The following is a 20,233-nucleotide window of genomic DNA, read 5'->3' as shown; positions in this document are numbered from 1 at the left end:
GATTCCTCTCATAAAACAGTGTATTACCTACACACAGTCAAGGCACACACAGACCAAGGGCACACAACACAGACTAACAAAATCATATAGAAATGTACAGAACTAGACAAAGCTAGTTATAGACAGACACGTGCAACACATTCGCACACACACACACACACACACACACACACACACACACACACAGAGAGAGAGAAAAACTCTGAATTGCACCGATTGTGTGAGCAAACACTGTACAGTAGATAAGAGAAGATAAACCTGTGTTTTTCCCCATGCAAATCCTGGACATAAGGACATGGGAGAGCGGCTAGCTGGTTCACAATGATATTGTTATCACAAGTAGAAAAAGGAAATAAAAGAAGATAGAGAAAATCTTCGGGTCACATTTGACAGCTTTATGGTCTACTGCTCAGAACGAGGATGTCTAGAGAAAAGGAAAGCAGACAAATATTGACTTGCCAAATGTCAGGGCATATGCATGCACACAGAGGAAAAAAAACACACACCAAAGCAGTCTAAATTCAAACCCTCAAAATGGACACGCTGCAGCACAATCAGTCACCATACTCTTAATCCATTTCTGCCTGCAAACCAATTTGTCTGTCCAGTAGGTCACAGACACGTTTTTTCTTCCTCTCTCTGTTGCTTGTCCTTTTCCTCACTACAATGAAGCCATTTTCAGCACTCTTGCCCTGGGGAGACCGGGGGCATCTCAGTCCACATAACCCTTCCTCTCCCCTGGGCTGACATCAGAGCCTTGTTCAGGCAGTACAGTATTCTGAGCCTCAACCTTGTTTGGGCCAAAACAAACAAACCCTTCCAGCCCACCAAACAACCTCTTACTCTTCCTCCCCAACACCTCCCATCTCTGCCACAGAGGTGAAAAGGTTCCATGTGTTTCTGGCTTTCCTTAAACCCCCTTTTTTCCCCAAAGGGGAGGGTCAGTGGATGTTCTTAAGTTATAACATGTTGGCATGCTCCCCCTCGGTTTCGGCGCTCTGACACAAAGGCCTCAAAGCTTTGGGGAAGAAACGGGAGCTGGGCCGGGAGCAGAGAGAGGAACCACCCGGGCTCTCATGGTGTGAAGTGGCAGGAAATGAGGACGGGACCTCCCGAAGGTCAGTCAGTCCGGCTGGCTGCCCCTGTTCCCCCTCTGCTCCCTCTAACACAGGGGTCATTCCACAGGGCCAAGGGCCCTGATATTAATAGCCTTGGTCTCCACTTCCTAATGTGGATGTCAGGTCAGTTGGGGCCGGCTGTTAGGAATGAGTTTCCTTTTGAGTAGTTGGTACATTGTTAGGGTAAGACAGCTTTCATTTGAATGGTTTGATGCAAGTGATGTGGTTTTCTCTTTGCACTCAAATCAAGTGAATCTGGGATTGAACCAACAAAGACAGGCCACGGTGTGTAATACAGGCCGCAATGTATGCCAATGCACTGAAAACGTCACATCCACAGTTCACAACGGTAGCCATGATTAGTGGGGGACTGTTTTTTCTATCAAACATCTCCAGATCCAGTGTCACCCCCCTGGCCTGGGAAAGGCATGGAATGTTCCAGGACATAAAAACGTATTTGAAATGTTGGAGCTGATCAATAGCCCTTGGAGTTGGGTATTGGCGGCGGGACGGGAGGCAGCAGCTTTCTTCTAGAAGAACCTGAGTCTGACCGCAAGGTGAACCCTCGCCCCCCACAACCACCGCAGGCCACAGCAGCCCCACTGGATACAGCAACTGACATGTGTTTACAGTGCTGTAAGTGCCTTTATTGCTAAGGAGAAAGGGATGGTAGGCTGGGGGGAAGGAAGGCGGTTTGGGCTGTCATTTGACAGTTTTTATATTCTGCCTGGGAAAGAGGGTGACTGTGAAGACGGGTCCAACAGATGCTTTTTAACAGTACCAGGCAAAAGTAACCAGCAACATAAGAGTTCAGCAACTAAAGACAGCCAGGTATTCACATTTAACAAGAGAGAACAAGCTGCAGCCACAAAAGACAACCATGTGTTGCTGTATTTCACCCAGTAAGATGGCATGAGCACTTGGTTCAGAAGCCGTAGACAAATAAGTCCTACAGTGTCTGCAGTGAAACAAAATGGCTATAGGGCTGGAAAGGGGAAACAAACGATGGTAGAGCCTGCTGCATACGTGTTTTCTCCACAGGTCAATAACCTGTAAAGATTTAGTATTTAGGGCCCATTATTTCCTGCTTTCAAGTCACACGTTGTCAAAGACACTCCTGGGTTTATTAAGGCCAGAGTAGAGTCAGAATGCCTGGGGGGAGGGGACAGCAGGCAACACAATGACCTCTGGGACAGTGAATGTGACACAGGAAAAAGGAGGGAAAATCTTTGTTTGGGAGGGAAGACAGACAGAAATGTAAACAGATTACTTTAAAAATGCACAAGCCCATTCGTTTTCAATGGGGTTGTGAGAGTTTCCGTAATGCATTGCCAATAACAAAGGGACTCTATGTACCTGAAGATTTGTTGGTATCAGTTGAACATCATTAATACAGAATATCCCTAAATGACGAGAACAGTCTGAAATATGTGGACGTCTGAAGTGTCCAGCTAGGAGAACATGGTTGCGAGCCAACAGAAACAAACTGCCGATATGGCTAAGCGGAGACTATCAGAAATCCCAAAACCAGAGCAACTGGAAATGTAGAAAACATGCAGCGTTTAACTGCACTGATTTACATACTTATTTAGCTTGTATCCAAAAATATATTTACACCCCATTAAGCGTACATTTAAAGTTTTATAGCAATAACTTCAAACACGATGTGAAATCAATTCTACAAATTCTACATGTAGAAGTATTTAAATAGTCTAAAAACCTTCATCTTTGGCCGAGGTGTTTGCCAAATGACACAAAAGGAGTTTGCTGCTTGCTCTTTCCATTTTGTAATTGTTTTTCTGAGAGGGGGGGACGGGGACGGGGGGACTAAGCCATAATCTTTCCTAGCAAAAAAAGTCGAAAAGAGAAGGAAAAAGTAGGGTGAGAAATGGAAAATAGAGAAAAGTAACTTCTTTACAAAAGTGGACCGTTTGACAGACGATTAACTTCCTCACTAAAACTTTTTTTTACAATGTCCTGCCACACATTTCAGATCTACTGCCCTCTTCCTTTTCAGCATCTCCCAGTCAGTCACTCTGCCGTGCACCATAGGATCCAGATATAGTGACGATAGAATCGAACATGACAGGCCACCGGCCGAGAGCCAACAAAGGCCAAGAATCAGCTGGGCAAAAATAGGCCAAGCTGCCACTGCACAGCTGAAAGGGGAGTTGATCCTTTTGATGTAGTTCTGTCCTTGAGCTGTTCTTGTCTGCTAATGTTCTGTATTATGTCATGTTTCATGTGGACCCCAGGAAGAGTTGCTCTCGCAACAGCTAATGGGGATCCTAATAAAATACCAAATGTATAACTAGGTTTTTGTCACCTGGAAGGATAGTATAGTAGCTCCATTGACTGTGCTCAGACCTGAAAAGGGCCAACTGGCTAGTCCAGGCTCATACATTTAACAGAGAGCAGTAGCATCTCCTCGGAGAGGCTTCTGGAGCCCCAAACTACAGCCTGTTTACTCCAGTCAAAAATGATCCTCCCTCGGCCTGACCACCAAGATTAGTATTCCGGGGCCATTTACATGTTTGCATGTTTGTATAACACAATATCTACGCTCTGCTTTTATGCTGCACCAAGTGGAATTAGCAGCATAAAAGCAAGCCTTGTATGTCCTGGCTACTTCCAGATGGCTTTGGGAGTTCCTTTATCTTATTATTTTTCCCTGTCTTTTGTTGATTTGATATATATATATACACATGAAAGCGCCGCCGGCAGATCTTTGCTTAGCAGGTTCATTCTCTCTTCATCCCGAAAATCTAAAAGTTTCAAAAAGCTTTTTATGAGGGAGCCTCTACCATAAATGGGATTCATAGCTCTATAATCTGCGCTGAGAAATTGATCTAGAAGTTTCCAAAGCTATCGTCCAACTTACATAATACATTAAATGTCATGCCTCGGAGGATATTTATTTTTACGGCTCTTTACTTGACAAACAAATCATGTTTTCTTTTCCACTGTCGGCATTGTGATAGTTTATTTCCATCACAAATATCTCATCAGACTCGCATATTTTTTGGGGGGAATGTAATTTTATAGATATATTTTAATTCATAAGAAATTACCAAGAACATATTGCATCGAGAGTAAGCATGGGTCTTAACCAGAGAACATTCCAGCATTTCTCCATACAACAAAATGCTGTTTGCTTGACAGCAATGGCAACCATGTACTTAGAACTTTCACAAGGTTAACTGATTGTCACATAATTGAAGGATGCACACCCAATGAAGTTTGGAATGGTGGTCAGGTCTGACATGGCACATTTCCCTAATACCATTACACAAACACAAAGCCATGCATTCTCTATGATGACTGCTAATACCATTACACAAACAGAAAGCCATGCATTCTCTATGATGACTGCTAATACCATTACACAAACAGAAAGCCATGCATTCTCTATGATGACTGCTAATACCATTACACAAACACAAAGCCATGCATTCTCTATGATGACTGCTAATACCATTACACAAACAGAAAGCCATGCATTCTCTATGATGACTGCTAATACCATTACACAAACAGAAAGCCATGCATTCTCTATGATGACTGCTAATACCATTACACAAACAGAAAGCCATGCATTCTCTATGATGACTGCTAATACCATTACACAAACAGAAAGCCATGCATTCTCTATGATGACTGCTAATACCATTACACAAACAGAAAGCCATGCATTCTCTATGATGACTGCTAATACCATTACACAAACAGAAAGCCATGCATTCTCTATGATGACTGCTAATACCATTACACAAACAGAAAGCCATGCATTCTCTATGATGACTGCTAATACCATTACACAAACAGAAAGCCATGCATTCTCTATGATGACTGCTAATACCATTACACAAACAGAAAGCCATGCATTCTCTATGATGACTGCTAATACCATTACACAAACAGAAAGCCATGCATTCTCTATGATGACTGCTAATACCATTACACAAACAGAAAGCCATGCATTCTCTATGATGACTGCTAATACCATTACACAAACAGAAAGCCATGCATTCTCTATGATGACTGCTAATACCATTACACAAACAGAAAGCCATGCATTCTCTATGATGACTGCTAATACCATTACACAAACAGAAAGCCATGCATTCTCTATGATGACTGCTAATACCATTACACAAACAGAAAGCCATGCATTCTCTATGATGACTGCTAATACCATTACACAAACACAAAGCCATGCATTCTCTATGATGACTGCTAATACCATTACACAAACAGAAAGCCATGCATTCTCTATGATGACTGCTAATACCATTACACAAACACAAAGCCATGCATTCTCTATGATGACTGCTAATACCATTACACAAACAGAAAGCATGCATTCTCTATGATGACTGCTAATACCATTACACAAACAGAAAGCCATGCATTCTCTATGATGACTGCTAATAGAAAGACTAAAGTGCATGGTTGTGAGATCATTTTAGGATACACGACAGTGCTCGCCCACACTCACGGGAACCTGCTCAAATACCCAGACTGCCTCTGTGAAAAAAGACACTAGATAATCTAATAGCCACTGCAATGTATGACACATCGTTATGTCATTAGAACAACAATGTCAATGGTCTTCTGCTACGCCAGATAGAGAATTAGAGGCATATTTTGATAAGTGCTGATTTTCCTCCTTCCAAAAAATGTTTTTCCTTCTCAGAGAAAATTCCTTATAATTTTGACTTTTTGATGCGGGGGTGACATAGTCGGATTAGTGAGGCCACATGTTCGCTCACTCTCACCATTTACAATTATGCCAAGGTTGGTCATACTCTCTCCAGTTAACTGACCTCTGGGTGAGTAAGTTAATCAGTTGGTTCCATATAGACAGATAATAACCATCAGGGGCCCCACAGATACAGATACAGTGATGATTCAGACTATGTACTGTATGAGATACAGTTTGTCGGACTAACATGTATGGTTATTAACTGTGACTAGAACCCAGCATGTTTTTCCTTAATGGAGCGGTGGAGCCTGGATGGACGTCGTGAGGGCAGACAACAGCACAGTGGGTGGGTCAAGTTGCATCCACAGACGTCTGTGTTTAGAGAAGACAGAAGATATGAATAAGGGGTTTAAATGGTGAAATTAAATGTCATAACTGTCATTGTTCGTAAACAATGACACGCAGGTACACAGCAACCATAATTGTGTGTAACCCCAGTCAGATGTCCATCAAGTGTGTGTGTGCGTGTTGTGCACGCATGTGCGTCGTGTGTCTGTGGCTCTCTGGTCCATGAAAGGGAGTGGGGCCTGACGAAAACACAAATCCATACTGGCCACAGGCTTCTCTCCAAACTATTTTCTGCTCAGCTGGTTTTAAATGAAGTTATTATGACTCATTAAAATGCCCGCAAGGTTGTGGAAGTCGGCCAATTCCGATTTAAATTTAGCCTCTCTCACAACCAAGCGCGCTCCCCCTAGCCCCGCACCACTACACTTCCCTGGGTCTTTTTACTGCATTGCTACCCCCCCCCCCCCCATTTTTTTCCGTTTGATCCAATACCACTGCTTTGCAACCACAGATTTATAGCTGATATCAATTCCTTGATCTTTGAACACAAACAGAACCGTATGAACAAACAAATCATCAATTCTGCCTGGAAAATAAGCCTGTGTGCGTGCCATGCAAACAAATACATACAATAACTCCAGAAGGACGCAACTTGAGTTACGAACTTTCCTTATGCCTGCAGTTCCAAATATGTTACTGCTGATAAAACAATTGGTCCCGCTGTAAATGACGTGCAGCTTATAAAGGCATCATAAAGCCTTCATGAACACTACATGAATGTGTTACAAATCATCTATAACCATATGTTATGCTTTATAAAGGCATAAATGTGGCATAACTGTGTGACATAACCCAGTATGTCAAATATGACAAACCCTGTGTTTTTATCAAGGGTGGCATAAGCACCGCTTAATAAAGGCTTTATTAATCATATTAAATTGAGGCTTCACAAAGCATTTATAACCTTGTCATGCATCTTGGTAGAGCATTTCAACGCCAGGATAGTGGATTTGATTCCTGGGACCACCCACACGTAAAAATGTATGCACACAAGACTGTAAGTTTCTTTGGATAAGTGTCTGCTAAATCGTATATATTTCACTAAAACATTTATAGGATGGCCCAACCTATTTCCCTCTCGGGTGCATGGTCAATTTTGGACTTGACCTCAACTTCCTCCAAAATGCTGCAGGATGACACACATTCTAAAGTGCAGTCATGCACAGCAATACATTTTGGTAGGGACTTTTAAAATCCATTCATATTTGTTGCTTTTTTTTTTCAAAATTCAGTTCTCTTGGGGTTTTTTTTTAATAGAAAAATACCTACATTGGATTTTCTGTGTTCACAACAATGCTTAAACCACATCAGGAGATGACTTTTGAAGTCTGGGAGAAATCTTAAACTTTTGAAGTCTGGGAGAAATCTTAAACTTTTGAAGTCTGGGAGAAATCTTAAACTTTTGAAGTCTGGGAGAAATCTTAAACTTTTGAAGTCTGGGAGAAATCTTAAACTTTTGAAGTCTGGGAGAAATCTTAAACTTTTGAAGTCTGGGAGAAATCTTAAACTTTTGAAGTCTGGGAGAAATCTTAAACTTTTGAAGAACTTTTGAATGGGTGGAGTAAAAAGCCAGCAACACTCCCTATTATTCAGAGTCCCATGAAATTACACCATATAAACATTCTACAGATCCTACTGACTATCCCCTACAATCCTTTTACTGCTGGTCCCAGAACAGTCCTTGCTCGAAGCCAATATGTATTCCATATACAGTGATTCACATTGGGGGCATTTCATTGACCTTGGAACATGTTTTAAAGCCCAAATTGAATGCTAATGTTACTTAAATATGCACAAATATGAATCATTGTTAATGTAAGGAGAATTATTTTTCATACGTCATGAATGGTTATTGAGTTAAGTGTTATTTCAAATAATTTCGGTGACTTCGCAGCAATTGCCAAATAGTCTAAATTTTGCTAGCTAAAAACAATTCCCCTTAGATACAGCTGTGTCTCCTAGTCACGTCATGAGATTTGTAAATGAAAGTATGAATATGAATATATGAATTGAATGGAGTTCCCCATCTCCGCATTTAGAGTTTCTGTCACAGTACAGAAATGCCCTTATCCAGATGGTGTGACAAAGGCATTTCCTAACAGACCTGATAACCTTGTTACTTTATGGTTGGAACCAACATGCAGTACACCCAGCAGGAAAAGAGGCCAGAACCATTCGTCCGCCAGCTCAGAGACAAGCTACTCTATCCACAGATCTCTGTAACATTCAATGTAATTGCATTGCTGGACTTTTTGAAACTTCATGTAATTTGTATTGTTTTAAACATTTAAACAAGGAAATGTATGGTTTAAACATGCCTTTAATGTTTATTTGTTTTAGCTGTTAGTGATAATTCCCTAAGTTTTAATACATTTGTGTTTACATAATTAAGCCTTTAAGTATGTGTTATGAATGACCAAAGGTGTCTGACTTAATAGTAAGTACAGCGTCATATGATACAAGGCATTTAAGTACATGTTATAATTAAATTAAGTACAGTGTCATGCAATATAGAGTCTTTATGGATGTGCTATGAATGACTGAAGGTGTCTCACTCCAAACTAAGTATTACAGGACACTACACAAAGGTTCTCTCGTGATCCACATGCTACTGTGTGAGGTATTTAAATGGGTTGATGGACCTGCAAAGCTTGCGTTTGTGATGTGTGTCAGAACCAAGATGATTTGGAGTCCCACCTGAGACTAAGGCACCAGGTATTCCTCTTCTGCTCCCATGCTGGAGACCAGGGCTGGATTACAACCTGTTACAATGGTGCCAACATTTTGTGGCTGACCTTTCAGCAGGGGAGTGGGTGAACGTGTCAAAGACCTGACTGGGACCAGCACCATGCAGTATGGCCCATTGTTGTTGTGTGCATGTTTGTGTACTAAGGAACATGTAACTTGGTTCCAGAAGATAGACACTTTCAATTTCTTTAGGTTGTGGGTTTTCATCAAGTGAAGTGTTCCTTGGTGTAACATCATCCACAGGCTATTGCACACACAGCACATATAAGCCTGGGATATCAACCATTCAAAGTTGGCCTTAGTGGGAGTGTAACTGAGTAAAGTATTTGTGACCTTACTGAGTAAAGTATTTGTCATTGTCTACTTAACACTGTAAAAAAGTAAAAATGATTGCTTATCCCTGCCCATTCTCACAATTTCTATTCTTAAAATGTGCTTTTAAACCCGACCCTAACTAATGAAGGCCAAGTTTGATGAGTTGGTCCACTAGACCTTCCGCGCATTTGGGCAGAAGTGTCTGGGAATGAGATTAGGTGTAATGTGACTAACATGACTAACTTCAGAGCGTGTGACATCCTTCAGCACAACATGTCACCCTATATAAAGCACATGTTTATATCATATTCAACACAATGGGTTAAGTCACATTTGACATTGGTAATTATGTCACACATTTACACCACATTTATGAACCCTTTATAAAGCATGACATAGATATAGGTGCTTTGTTACACATTTATGTAGTGTTTATGAAGGGATTATGAAGGCTTTATGATGCCTTTATAAAGCATGACATATTTATAGGTGCTTTGTTACACACTTATGTAGTGTTTATGAAGGCATTTTGAAGGCTTTATGATGCCTTTATAAGCTGAATGTAAATTAAAGCGGGACCATAATTTCTAACAATAATAATCGCCTCTCAATTGCAATTACTTTCAACCGTAAACGTTGTTTACGTTGCTGGCTTTCCTTGCAAGTATTATTCTGACTAATCATGACTGCTTCACATCACTTCCTGAATATCAACTTCCATGTCTTGTTAAGGGGACAACGTTGACATTTAAGGGATCAGCGTTGATGCCATCATTGTATTTCATCATTCTGTATGGCATTCCTCTGAATTGCTTAATGGAAAGAATGATTATCACTAATAACAAATAAATAAATGGATGCGTCATTCTGACAAATCCATTGTGCCTGCCCTTCCCTATTTGAGCCGTTGTCAGGGATATTCCACTAAAGAGTTACTCCCAAAATAAAATACCTAGAGCAAGCAAAGTCCAACTGATCTTTGCACAGTTGAGCAACATTCACTATTATAGGAATAAGAGCTGCACTTCCATTCAGTCTCTCTCTCCCCTGAACCCGTGAGGGACATCCCCGCCCCCACCTCCTTTCCTCGTCTCTGACAGGAGCAGCTCAGCGGGAGAAAAAAATGAAGCAAATACAAAATTCAATGGGCTGTGTTCTGTTTTAGAAAAGGCACACAGTGTACTGTACAGCCCATAAAACTGAAAAACAGCCTCCAGACACTGCCGCAATCACCCTCCATCAAAACACTTTGTCTCGCATACAAAAATAAGAGCCGGCATCGAGCTGAATACCAAATCAGCCCATTAGAGCACAGGGGCACTTGCTACTTAGCAACCAAAGGGATTTAAAGCGGCAATACCCTGACAAAGTAAGATCCAGATCCTTTCTTCCTACAGGGGTATTATGGGCTAGTTGGGAGCTTCCTTTTGAGGTTTGTTTTGGTGCACCAGAGATGTTTTTACAAAAGGACGGTTAACGGACAAGACGATTTAGAATTTCGTATTGTATCGTATAAATAAAATGCCATGTCGGCGATGTAATTCGATGGGCGCTACTTGTGAGGTTGAAAGCATCGTAAATCATTGAGAATATGTTGACTCGATTTAACTGACCTCTTTGCGAAGATCTAAGGCCGGGGCCAAATGCATTTTTAGCCAACAGAATGAAACACGTTCTAGGTGATGTTTGTATGTAGTACTAGACATAGAATTCAATGAATGGTTCAATAACAGTCGAAACACACAGATTTAAAAATGTACCACATAATATAGCAGGTTACTAAAACAGGATCCAATTTAGATAGTGAGCTAATTTTGACACAACATTCAGTAGTAATCAGTGATTTACTACAATGATACAAACACTGTAGCGCCTCAACTACTGGTGGAATAGTCAAGAACCTTAAGAGAATCAATACTGGGCCATCCACAGTGCTGTCATGGCTTAATGATAGATGACTCACCAAAAGTGTCACCTCTTATGTCTAGTACAGCCTGGGCCAGGGGTACTCAACTCTTACCCTACGAGGTCCGGAGCCTGCTGGTTTTCTGTTCTACCTGATAATTAATTGCACACACCTGGTGTCCCAGGGCTAAATCAGTGCCTGATTAGAGGGGAACAATGAAAAAATGCAGTGGAACTGGCTTCAAGGTCCAGAGTGGAGTTTTAGGGGTCTAGGCCATCCCTCTCACATACTGTACAGCCTAGATAGACCATCACTTTTTTCAAAGGCTTATAGAGTGCAGCCAGGTAAGTACATTGAGTTCCGGCTAAAAGGGCACAGTTTACTGAGGGAACACTATTCCCAGTCAAGTCCCATTCCAGATGGATGGATGTCTTAACTGGTTCCATCCAGTTGCCAGACAATTACTGAGGCCATTACGACCAGGGACCCAATAATCTCTCCTGGACCTGTATAATGTAGGCAGATTTATGCCCCACATAATTCAAGTGTTGTTTTAAATAGGGGTTTAATGTACATCAACAGGTCAGGGAAAGTATTATGGGTTTAAACCCCCAGAAAGGAGTTAGGGCACGCGGCCAAACAGAAGCTCAGCCCATTTATCCACGCTGTCTGTCATCCTGTGCTAATGTACTAGAGGGAGGGATGGAGGGAAGGAGTGGACTGTGGTGTCAGCTGTTGTGAAAAATATACATGTAAATCACTGTTCATTTTCTTCCATAGTCATTCTTTTCTTTTGAATTTTTTAACAGAGATTTCCCTCCACAACATCCCCCTATTCCCTCCTCCTCTTCCCCCTTCCCTGTCTCAAGTCGCAGGGCCCTTCTCTATTTTGGAATATGTGGCTTGGAAGGCAGTCAAGTTTCATTAATTTATGGTTTGGGTACAGTATGTTCCTGGACACACATCTGCGAGCGATCATAAATGCACTGGAATGCTGGCAGAACATCCAGACCTGCCGGCACAACCATGATGTCATCAGTGAGGGAAGAGCTGGAGCGGGGCCAAGAGAGCTCCGCCAAACAGCTCCACTCCTCACTCTCTGCTCCGACAGCAAAGAGATGGATAGGAGAGAGACAGAGAGAGAGTGAAAGAGAGGGAGGAGAGAGAGTGGTGGCAGAGGGAGAATGAAAGAGAGAGCGAGGCAGAGGGAAGGAGAGAGAGAAAGTGAATGAGGGAGGAGAGCGTGTGAGTGAAAGAGAGGGAGGAGAGAGAGCAGTAGCAAAGGGAGAATAAAACAGAGAGAGTGGGAGGCAGAGGGAAAGAGAGAGAGACAGAGGGAGACAGCAAGGGAGGGAACACCTTCCCCTGGGCTTTTCTCTTCCTCCCCCCTCTGTCTTTTTCCCTCTCCTCCTATCCACAGCACTCGCTTTTTCAAATGCCTCACATTTTTCAATGTCTTAATGCTTTAGCCATTTATATGGCGCACACAGAGAAGTGGGAGCAGGTGTTAGTCAGGTGCACTGAGAGTTAACTATGTCAGGGTTGATTTGAGGTGGGGGGGCAGGAATTGATATTGACATTTACAGTCAGCTTGGTGACATGGACCAGGTCTAAGACAACCATGGGGAAGGGAGCATTAACGTTTAACACTGTGACCCAAGTAAGGGTTAGAGCAGGAAGACCAACAGGAGAGGCGATGCAATGCTAGCCATGGGAGTTGAAGAATCCCCAGGGTGGTGGGACAAACAGTGAGCCCAAAACAGGTGGCATGCCTCACTTTTCCTGGTAGTCCACCGGCATTAATGATCATAGCAGGGTTTCATCGATTGGATGTAGTGTGTGTGTTTGTTTGTTTGTGTGTGAGTGCATGCATGCATGTTTGTTGAATGACTATGTTCGGTGTGTGTGTGTGTGTGAGTGAGTGCCACTAGACTGCCTATACATCTGGTTAATCTGCTAACTCTCGGATAATTATGTACTGTAAACAGAGGATTAGCGCTTACTTTAATGGTACATACCATATTTTTTCCACTGACAGAGCCTGAACAGCCATGGTTGGGAGGAGAAAATTAGTCATCATAAAAATAACCGATGTGCTTTCAAAATGCAACTATGGCTCTTTTCACATTGACGAGAGTTAAGGAGATTCGAGAGATTCTCAAGAGACATTACTGTAATGTAAACTTACTTCCTCAAGAGCAGGGCAGTGTAAACATAAATTGTCTCTGAGCCCAACACCCCTACAGTAATAATCCTAATTGCAGAGCAATGTTTTTGAAATATCTGAAGTGTATAGATGTTTTCCTTTCATTTGAGACTTGTTTATTGAGTTTTTAAATGAAATTGCAGCCAGTTACTTTACATTGTCAAATTGTCACCGAGGCTTAAAAAATAAATAAATGGTGCTTCGGCTAGCTGCGCTGAGCCACGTAAAACAGCTGATGTCAACTCGTGCGTTTTCAGATGCAATTTGTTTTACCACGTGATGATTTCCATGATATTTATAGAAATGAAGCCTGGTTTGCTCTAATGTTTAAGGATTGGCGTGGTAATCATTCACTTCTGATAGGCTAACATGAAGACATCTTCTTAGTTTTAGCTAGAGGGTTTTAATCTTGAAGCTAAAATGTAATGAGTGTAGGGATGTGAAAATAAACCCATTAATTGTCTTCACATGCTTGGGAACTGTTGCATTATTCAAGTTTGTAATATGGTTAAGATGAAAAGCTGCTTGCTGAATAGTTGTAAGTATATGCTTTAAATACAGTTATGTATACATTATGTCAAATCTCATCGCAGTGCCTCTCCTAGAACTCTTCAATCTGAATAAGCTCTATGAATCATCTAAGTATTTGTGGGCCAAGACTATTCCACAACCCTCAACCAACAGGGATACCATGGCATTTCACATCATAACATTGAGTGGCTGCTGCCAACACACTGACACTGACTCAACTCCAGCCACTTTAATAATGGGAATTGATGGGAAATGTAAATATATCACTAGCCACTTTAAACAATGCTACCTTATATAATGTTACTTACCCTACATTATTCATCTCATATGCATACGTATATACTGTACTCTATATCATCGACTGTATTCTTATGTAATACATGTATCACTAGCCACTTTAACTATGCCACTTTGTTTACATACTCATCTCATATGTATATACTGTACTCGATACCATCTACTGTATCTTGCCTATGCTGCTCTGTACCATCACTCATTCATATATCCTTATGTACATATTCTTTATCCCCTTACACTGTGTACAAGACAGTAGTTTTGGAATTGTTAGTTAGATTACTTGTTATTACTGCATTGTCGGAACTAGAAGCACGAGCATTTCGCTACACTCGCATTAACATCTGCTAACCATGTGTATGTGACAAATAACATTTGATTTGATTTGATTTGATCACACCCCTGAATGGGCCGGAGCTTCTCCCATCCCAAAACTCTGAGTCACTGTTCGTCCAGGCAGACCTGCAACCCCCTCCCCGGCTCCTAGGCCGCGGTGACATTAACCTGGGGAAAAACACTGGCACACGCCATTCCTTAATCGGGCCCCAAGCCAACCCGTGGCCCCCAAATCAGCTTACTGCGTCGGTGCCACCAGACTCCCTCATTCAACAGGTACGCTCCTCTCTCCGACGGATCAAAACACCACGGCAAAAAAAATAAAAATATCTCCACTCATAACAAATGCAAAAAATAAAAAACCTGGCACAAGACTCACTGTACATACTGTACCCTCTGCTGTGGCAGGCAGCCCAGACTGGCGAGCCGCCAAGTCTCCGATAAAACAAGCACACGCAGTGAATGAGAGCAGGCGAGAGAGACAGGCTGCACTGGCGGAGTTGAACAGGGAGGGGCAGTGACGGCTGAAATGGTACACATCACACACAGTGCACTGTGCATACCAACAAGCACTCCTCCTCCTTCCCACCATCTCTCTTTCTCTCTCTGGATGTCTGAGGCTAGGTGAAGGGTGGTGGTGGGTGGAGGGGGAGAGGAAGGGGGGCTAGCACAAGGGCCTGTAATGTGTCATTTTGTAGCGATAAAAATCGAGGTAGGCACTGAGGCCAGGATGGGGGGAAAAAAGACTTGAAAGTCTGAGGTAAAAAAAAATCAAAGGGCTTCGGCTCATCACTAGTCTCCCCCTAACCATTGCTGTCTTGATAGAAGCACTTGTCTACTTTACGCCAGACCAAAGCTCCAATGTGTCAACACTGACGTGTACACAGCACAGGTTGGTATTGTGCGTCAAGCAAGCCAGGACCGCAAAAGTTTCGGAGGTGGAGCTAAAAATACAATGCCCACATCCTTTACTCACTCTTCATTTGTGAGGGGAATCATTTCTTGTGGTTCTTCCTAGAGTTTCAAATGTTAGTAAAAAGGCAGGCAGACGATTGTCCTTTTGTCTTCGCGACGCTGCCAGCCATGTTAGCTATTTCCCTTTTTAGCTTGACACTCACTGACAACTTCGATGAATTACAGAGTATTTCTGGAGGTTGACCAAGAATTTGAGCCAACATCCATGTCAGGCCAGAGTATTCACCCACTCCCTCACCTGTTGAAAGCAGTCAACTTTATAGTTTAGTAACCGCTGCACTGGAATGTGCTAGTCATGATTCACAACTCTGATGATTGAACCAATAATCTGCTGAATGACTTGGTTAATTATGTTGCAGACCAGATCTGGACTCAATCAGTTTGGGGAAACTAAGGCCAGTCAGGTCAGCCTTTACTCTGCAGCCTGCTGCTAAAGACTGGTTTCCACTGGTGCTGGGGAGCTAGGCGAGATGTAGTAGAATCCTCTTTTGAAGTCTTCTCCAGTCTTTCTTTGAGGAAAGGAGACGCGTCTGAGCCCGGGATTACCCGGACTCACTTTAAAACTTCCACCACACAATAATTCTTCCCCCACGGATTGTTTAATTACATGCACCATCTTACTGTCGCAGCAGGAGTTGTCGGAGGCTGCAGCACGAGGAAAACTCTGCTGATTTTCCAAGAGAAGAAGAAACTCTTTAAGGTCATGGCATTTTGGCTCTAGAATGTGAGAAACTGGGGAGGCTGGGAGAATGTGTTGGGGTCTCTGACCTGCACTGTATTTATTACACAGTTGAATTCAGAACTGTCACGGCCAGCTCTAATACAGACATGCTTTTTATTATGGATTTCAGACAAGAAATGTGTTTGTGTTCTCTGAGTAGCAAGTGTGTTGTCGTGGGGATTTGGGAGGGGATTCTAAAATGAACATAATACATTTCCTTAAAGCAGGCTTTTTACATGCTGAGTCGTGCACAGAGCCAATTCACCGGCACAGCGTGAGGATTCATTCATCTCCGCACCGCAACATGGCGGGAGAGATGCCTCTGCGACAAATCAAAACGTGTGTTACTACATCACGGGAACCCAGACTCCGGCATTAATTGAGATATTAATTTGTTTTTTCAAAAGTCCTTCATACATGACTGTGGGAGACCAAACAACAGTGACATGACATATCTCATTTCCAAAGAATGGGGGAGAAACAAAAAAAACCACTTGACTGACTGATTGACTGTTGTGTTTCCAGTGTGGAAGGAGAATCAAGCGGTTGTACAGCATGTAGAAACATACGTAGTGGTATATGTAGTCCGGGTGGGCCCGAGGTTAGATCAGGCCAACGCATGGCGGGGTAACGAGAGACCCACACATGGTTGGGGTTGACCAACAGGCAACCCAGAGTCCCATGGCCTTTACAGACAGTCTAAAATCCATCTGCACTTAAGGCCTTAGGAGACGAGTTCAGTTCCCTATTAAAAAAATAAGTCCAATAAAAAAAGCCCTACTGTGCTAAGTAGCCCCTGAATCCACAGGCTGTCCGTGGACAGAGTGTCAGCCCTGCTGGATCAATAGCCGCTGTGTGTTGAATTACATGGCTTTTAGACGGCTAATGTCATGGCCCAGGCCATAACCAATGGAACCAATATCTCCACTGAACGTTGATTTAAAACCACTGCAGCCCGATGTAAATCCTGAAATAGATCCAATGTTATAGGTCTTTATCAGTTCATTAAATCATATGCACGAGTACTAGATATCCCATTTCAGTGTCAAGCCTGTACATTATACAGCCAACATTAAATTCCACTATATAATGTTCTAATATAGTGTAGAATGTGCTGATTCCTACCTGAGTGAGACAGCAAGTGCATCCTAAGGCGTAGGCTGTCCAGAAAGCGTTTCCCACACAGCTCACATCCATAGGTCTTCATTCCGCTGTGAAGCTTCCTGTAAAAGATGAGAAAGAAACATATCAGGACATTGTCCCGCATTTCACAATCAATGTCAAATCAGACAAAGAGATACATTTATGAATGAAACCTGTGAATTGCCATTCGGCTGCCTACATCACTGTATACTGTGCTGCTCACAACGATATCCTCGTATTGTCAAACACTTTGCTTCTCAGATTGTCTTAAAAGACTATGTCACCGACCATTAATTAGCACATCAAAACATAACAATAAACGTAAATAAAAATACCAAGAAAGCATCGGAACTTTACTTTATTCTAGCTATAAATCACTAAATGCTATTCCACCGGAGGTGTTACCGTGGCGAGCATGCATACCCATCACAGAACTCAAGAGTAGTGGATGGATTAGGTCCCATAAAGTGGACGATGATGATTTACACAGAGACGTAAAAGGCAAGCAGGTTAATGTTACGACCGTTTATGATGTTACGACCGTTTATGATGCCGCGCCGGTTGAGTCCCGTTGTTAATTCCTATTATATAAGAACTTTGTTATGGGAATGGCTCCTTTAATGCTCAGTCAAAATGGCTGCCGCCTGAAAGAAAACATGTTGGTGCTTTTAAAGCTGAAAGGCGTGCGTTGAACCAACGTACTGCAGGGCTACATGGTTGTGGCCCAGAGGGTCAAACCTAAACCAAGGGTCAGTCTTTAATTTCACAGAAAAGAAAACTGGGGATTAGATTAGATTAGATTACACAACCTTCGCCAGGACCAAAAGACAACCTATGGGAAGATTTCAGTTTGGAGATGCGGTAGGAACCTTGACAACTCAATCTGTTGCAAAAACCTCAAACACCTGGGGGCAGAACCAAAACAGGCTTTTGTTCAAACATATTTAAACATGTTCTGAAGCAATTAAAGGGCACACAGATTGACAAACAAATTGTCATTTTTACAGATAGCTTCAATTAACTTGAGAAAGACGCTCGCAACCACCCACCTGTGCACGCACGCACCCACCCACCCGCTTAGCTTTAGGACACATTTTATCCTTCAAGGAAGAGATACGTAGGTCAAGAATGCCTTGACAGTCCACACACACAGAACGACTTCAAACCACTGTTCACTACCCCCCCCCCCCCATCAAATGTCAAAGAATTCACCCCTAGCAGGTAAGCCCTTTATTGTTTTATTGATGTTCTTGCTTAAGTGGGCCTCGCTGGAGCTCAAAGACCACTGGCAATTTGTTAAACATGTCTTTTTATTAGCATACTTACAGCATTCTGTAACTGTTACCAGAAAAGTAATTAGCTCATTGTTTGCACCTCTGCGCCAAATGCTGTAGGTCTCAGAATGGGAAACAAAGACATATGCTACAGTTCTCACAATTCCATTTGTGCACAAATAAAACTAATGTTACTAAACTGAGTCGAAAGCTGAGAGAAAATGTTATGTAAAAAGGATGTGAGTGAAAACTATGCACTAAATTCGTTTTTTATAGTTATGTTCAGGTGAGGAGCAATTTTTTGTCCAATGCATTGTATGTCTGAATGAGGTGATAATCAGAGCACTTCAAGCTGGAGTGTCTTGGTATCACATCAGATGACGGAAACAATAGTCTTAGTGTGCCAGTTCTTGGGGAAACAATACACTTGATAGGGAGATCTGCTAAACTTCAAAAACTTGACACTGCGATGCATCTTCACGTCTCACAAAAGGGCTGAGGATGTTGGTTATCAAAATGACGATTGATTGATGTCATTCGCCAAATCAAAATTGATTTACAACTCCTTTGTGCTGCGACTGAAATCAGGCCGTCTGTGACAATGGTGGCAAGAGTTATGAAGCGAGGATGTCTGGGTAAATTCAATAAAGATGAATGGAAAACAGTTGAGGACTGAGGGTAAGGAGAGGGAGAGAAAATGAACAAAGGAAGAGGGGCGCGAAAGAACCCCCCCCCCCGATAAAACTAGCGAAAAACCTTCCAAAATCCTGATGGCTGTCTTAACAGAGTAGGATTCGCGGAGAGACCTCGACAAACAAAAGAAAGAATGAGGCAGCAAGCCCTTAGGCAAGCTGTAAGTAATTAAATAGGCCTGTAAACGCCTCCAAAAATAAAAAGGGGCCACTTCAAAAGACGAGGACGGGTGATCGGCTGAGGCAGGAGAGAGGAGCTGGGAAAAGACCAGGGGTCCACGCACCTTGGGGACCCTGACTGATGCACACAGGCACAACGTCTTACTGTAGGGGACACACTCTGGGAGGCTTTTCAAAGGCCTTTTGTTGTAGCCCCTCAATCTGGCCATTGTCCCCCGGTACAGCACGCTGATGAAGAAATAGATGGACTTATTAAGGGGACTGCAAGGGGCTGGAGAGAGGGGAGCATGTGTACTGACTACCTTAAATGCATGGAGAGGAGGGAGGTGTGGGAAACAGGAGGCTGCTGTCCATCTGGAGAGATGGAGCTGAATCTAACTGAGGACCGGCTCGTCTGAAGCAGACAGGAACCTGATGGTGTTTCAAACAGACTGACAGTGGTTTATAGGGCGCTGTATATTTAGGATACTAGGGAATAGTTGCAACATGCTACGTCTGTTCTTCGCTATGGAGCTTAAGGAGGCATGTGTTTTAAACCAAATTAGGCTGGGCAATTGAGAACGCTCAGTCAGGCAGGGCTATTGCAATTGTCACGGAATAATCACTAGTGTAACGATTCTGTTGGGAAAGCTAAGAATACCTACACAATGTAAGGCAACCTGCCTAAAATAAAACTATAAT

General features: G+C 42.5%; 1 protein-coding gene across 2 annotated transcripts in view; it reads right to left on the bottom strand.

Annotated features, from left to right (window-relative positions):
* Positions 1 to 20,233, bottom strand: part of LOC110533532 (zinc finger and BTB domain-containing protein 16-A) — a 174,407-nt gene that overhangs the window by 62,782 nt on the left and 91,392 nt on the right. For both annotated transcript variants that reach the window (XM_021617846.2, XM_021617847.2), the window contains exon 3: positions 17,389 to 17,486. In XM_021617846.2, coding sequence (XP_021473521.1) covers positions 17,389 to 17,486 — 98 coding nt within the window. The remainder of the gene's footprint in view (positions 1 to 17,388; positions 17,487 to 20,233) is intronic.

This window comes from Oncorhynchus mykiss, chromosome 10 (assembly GCF_013265735.2).
Source record: "Oncorhynchus mykiss isolate Arlee chromosome 10, USDA_OmykA_1.1, whole genome shotgun sequence".
NCBI lineage: Eukaryota > Metazoa > Chordata > Actinopteri > Salmoniformes > Salmonidae > Oncorhynchus > Oncorhynchus mykiss.
Note: the sequence above shows the minus strand (reverse complement) of the source record. Positions and strands in the feature narration are given on the sequence as shown.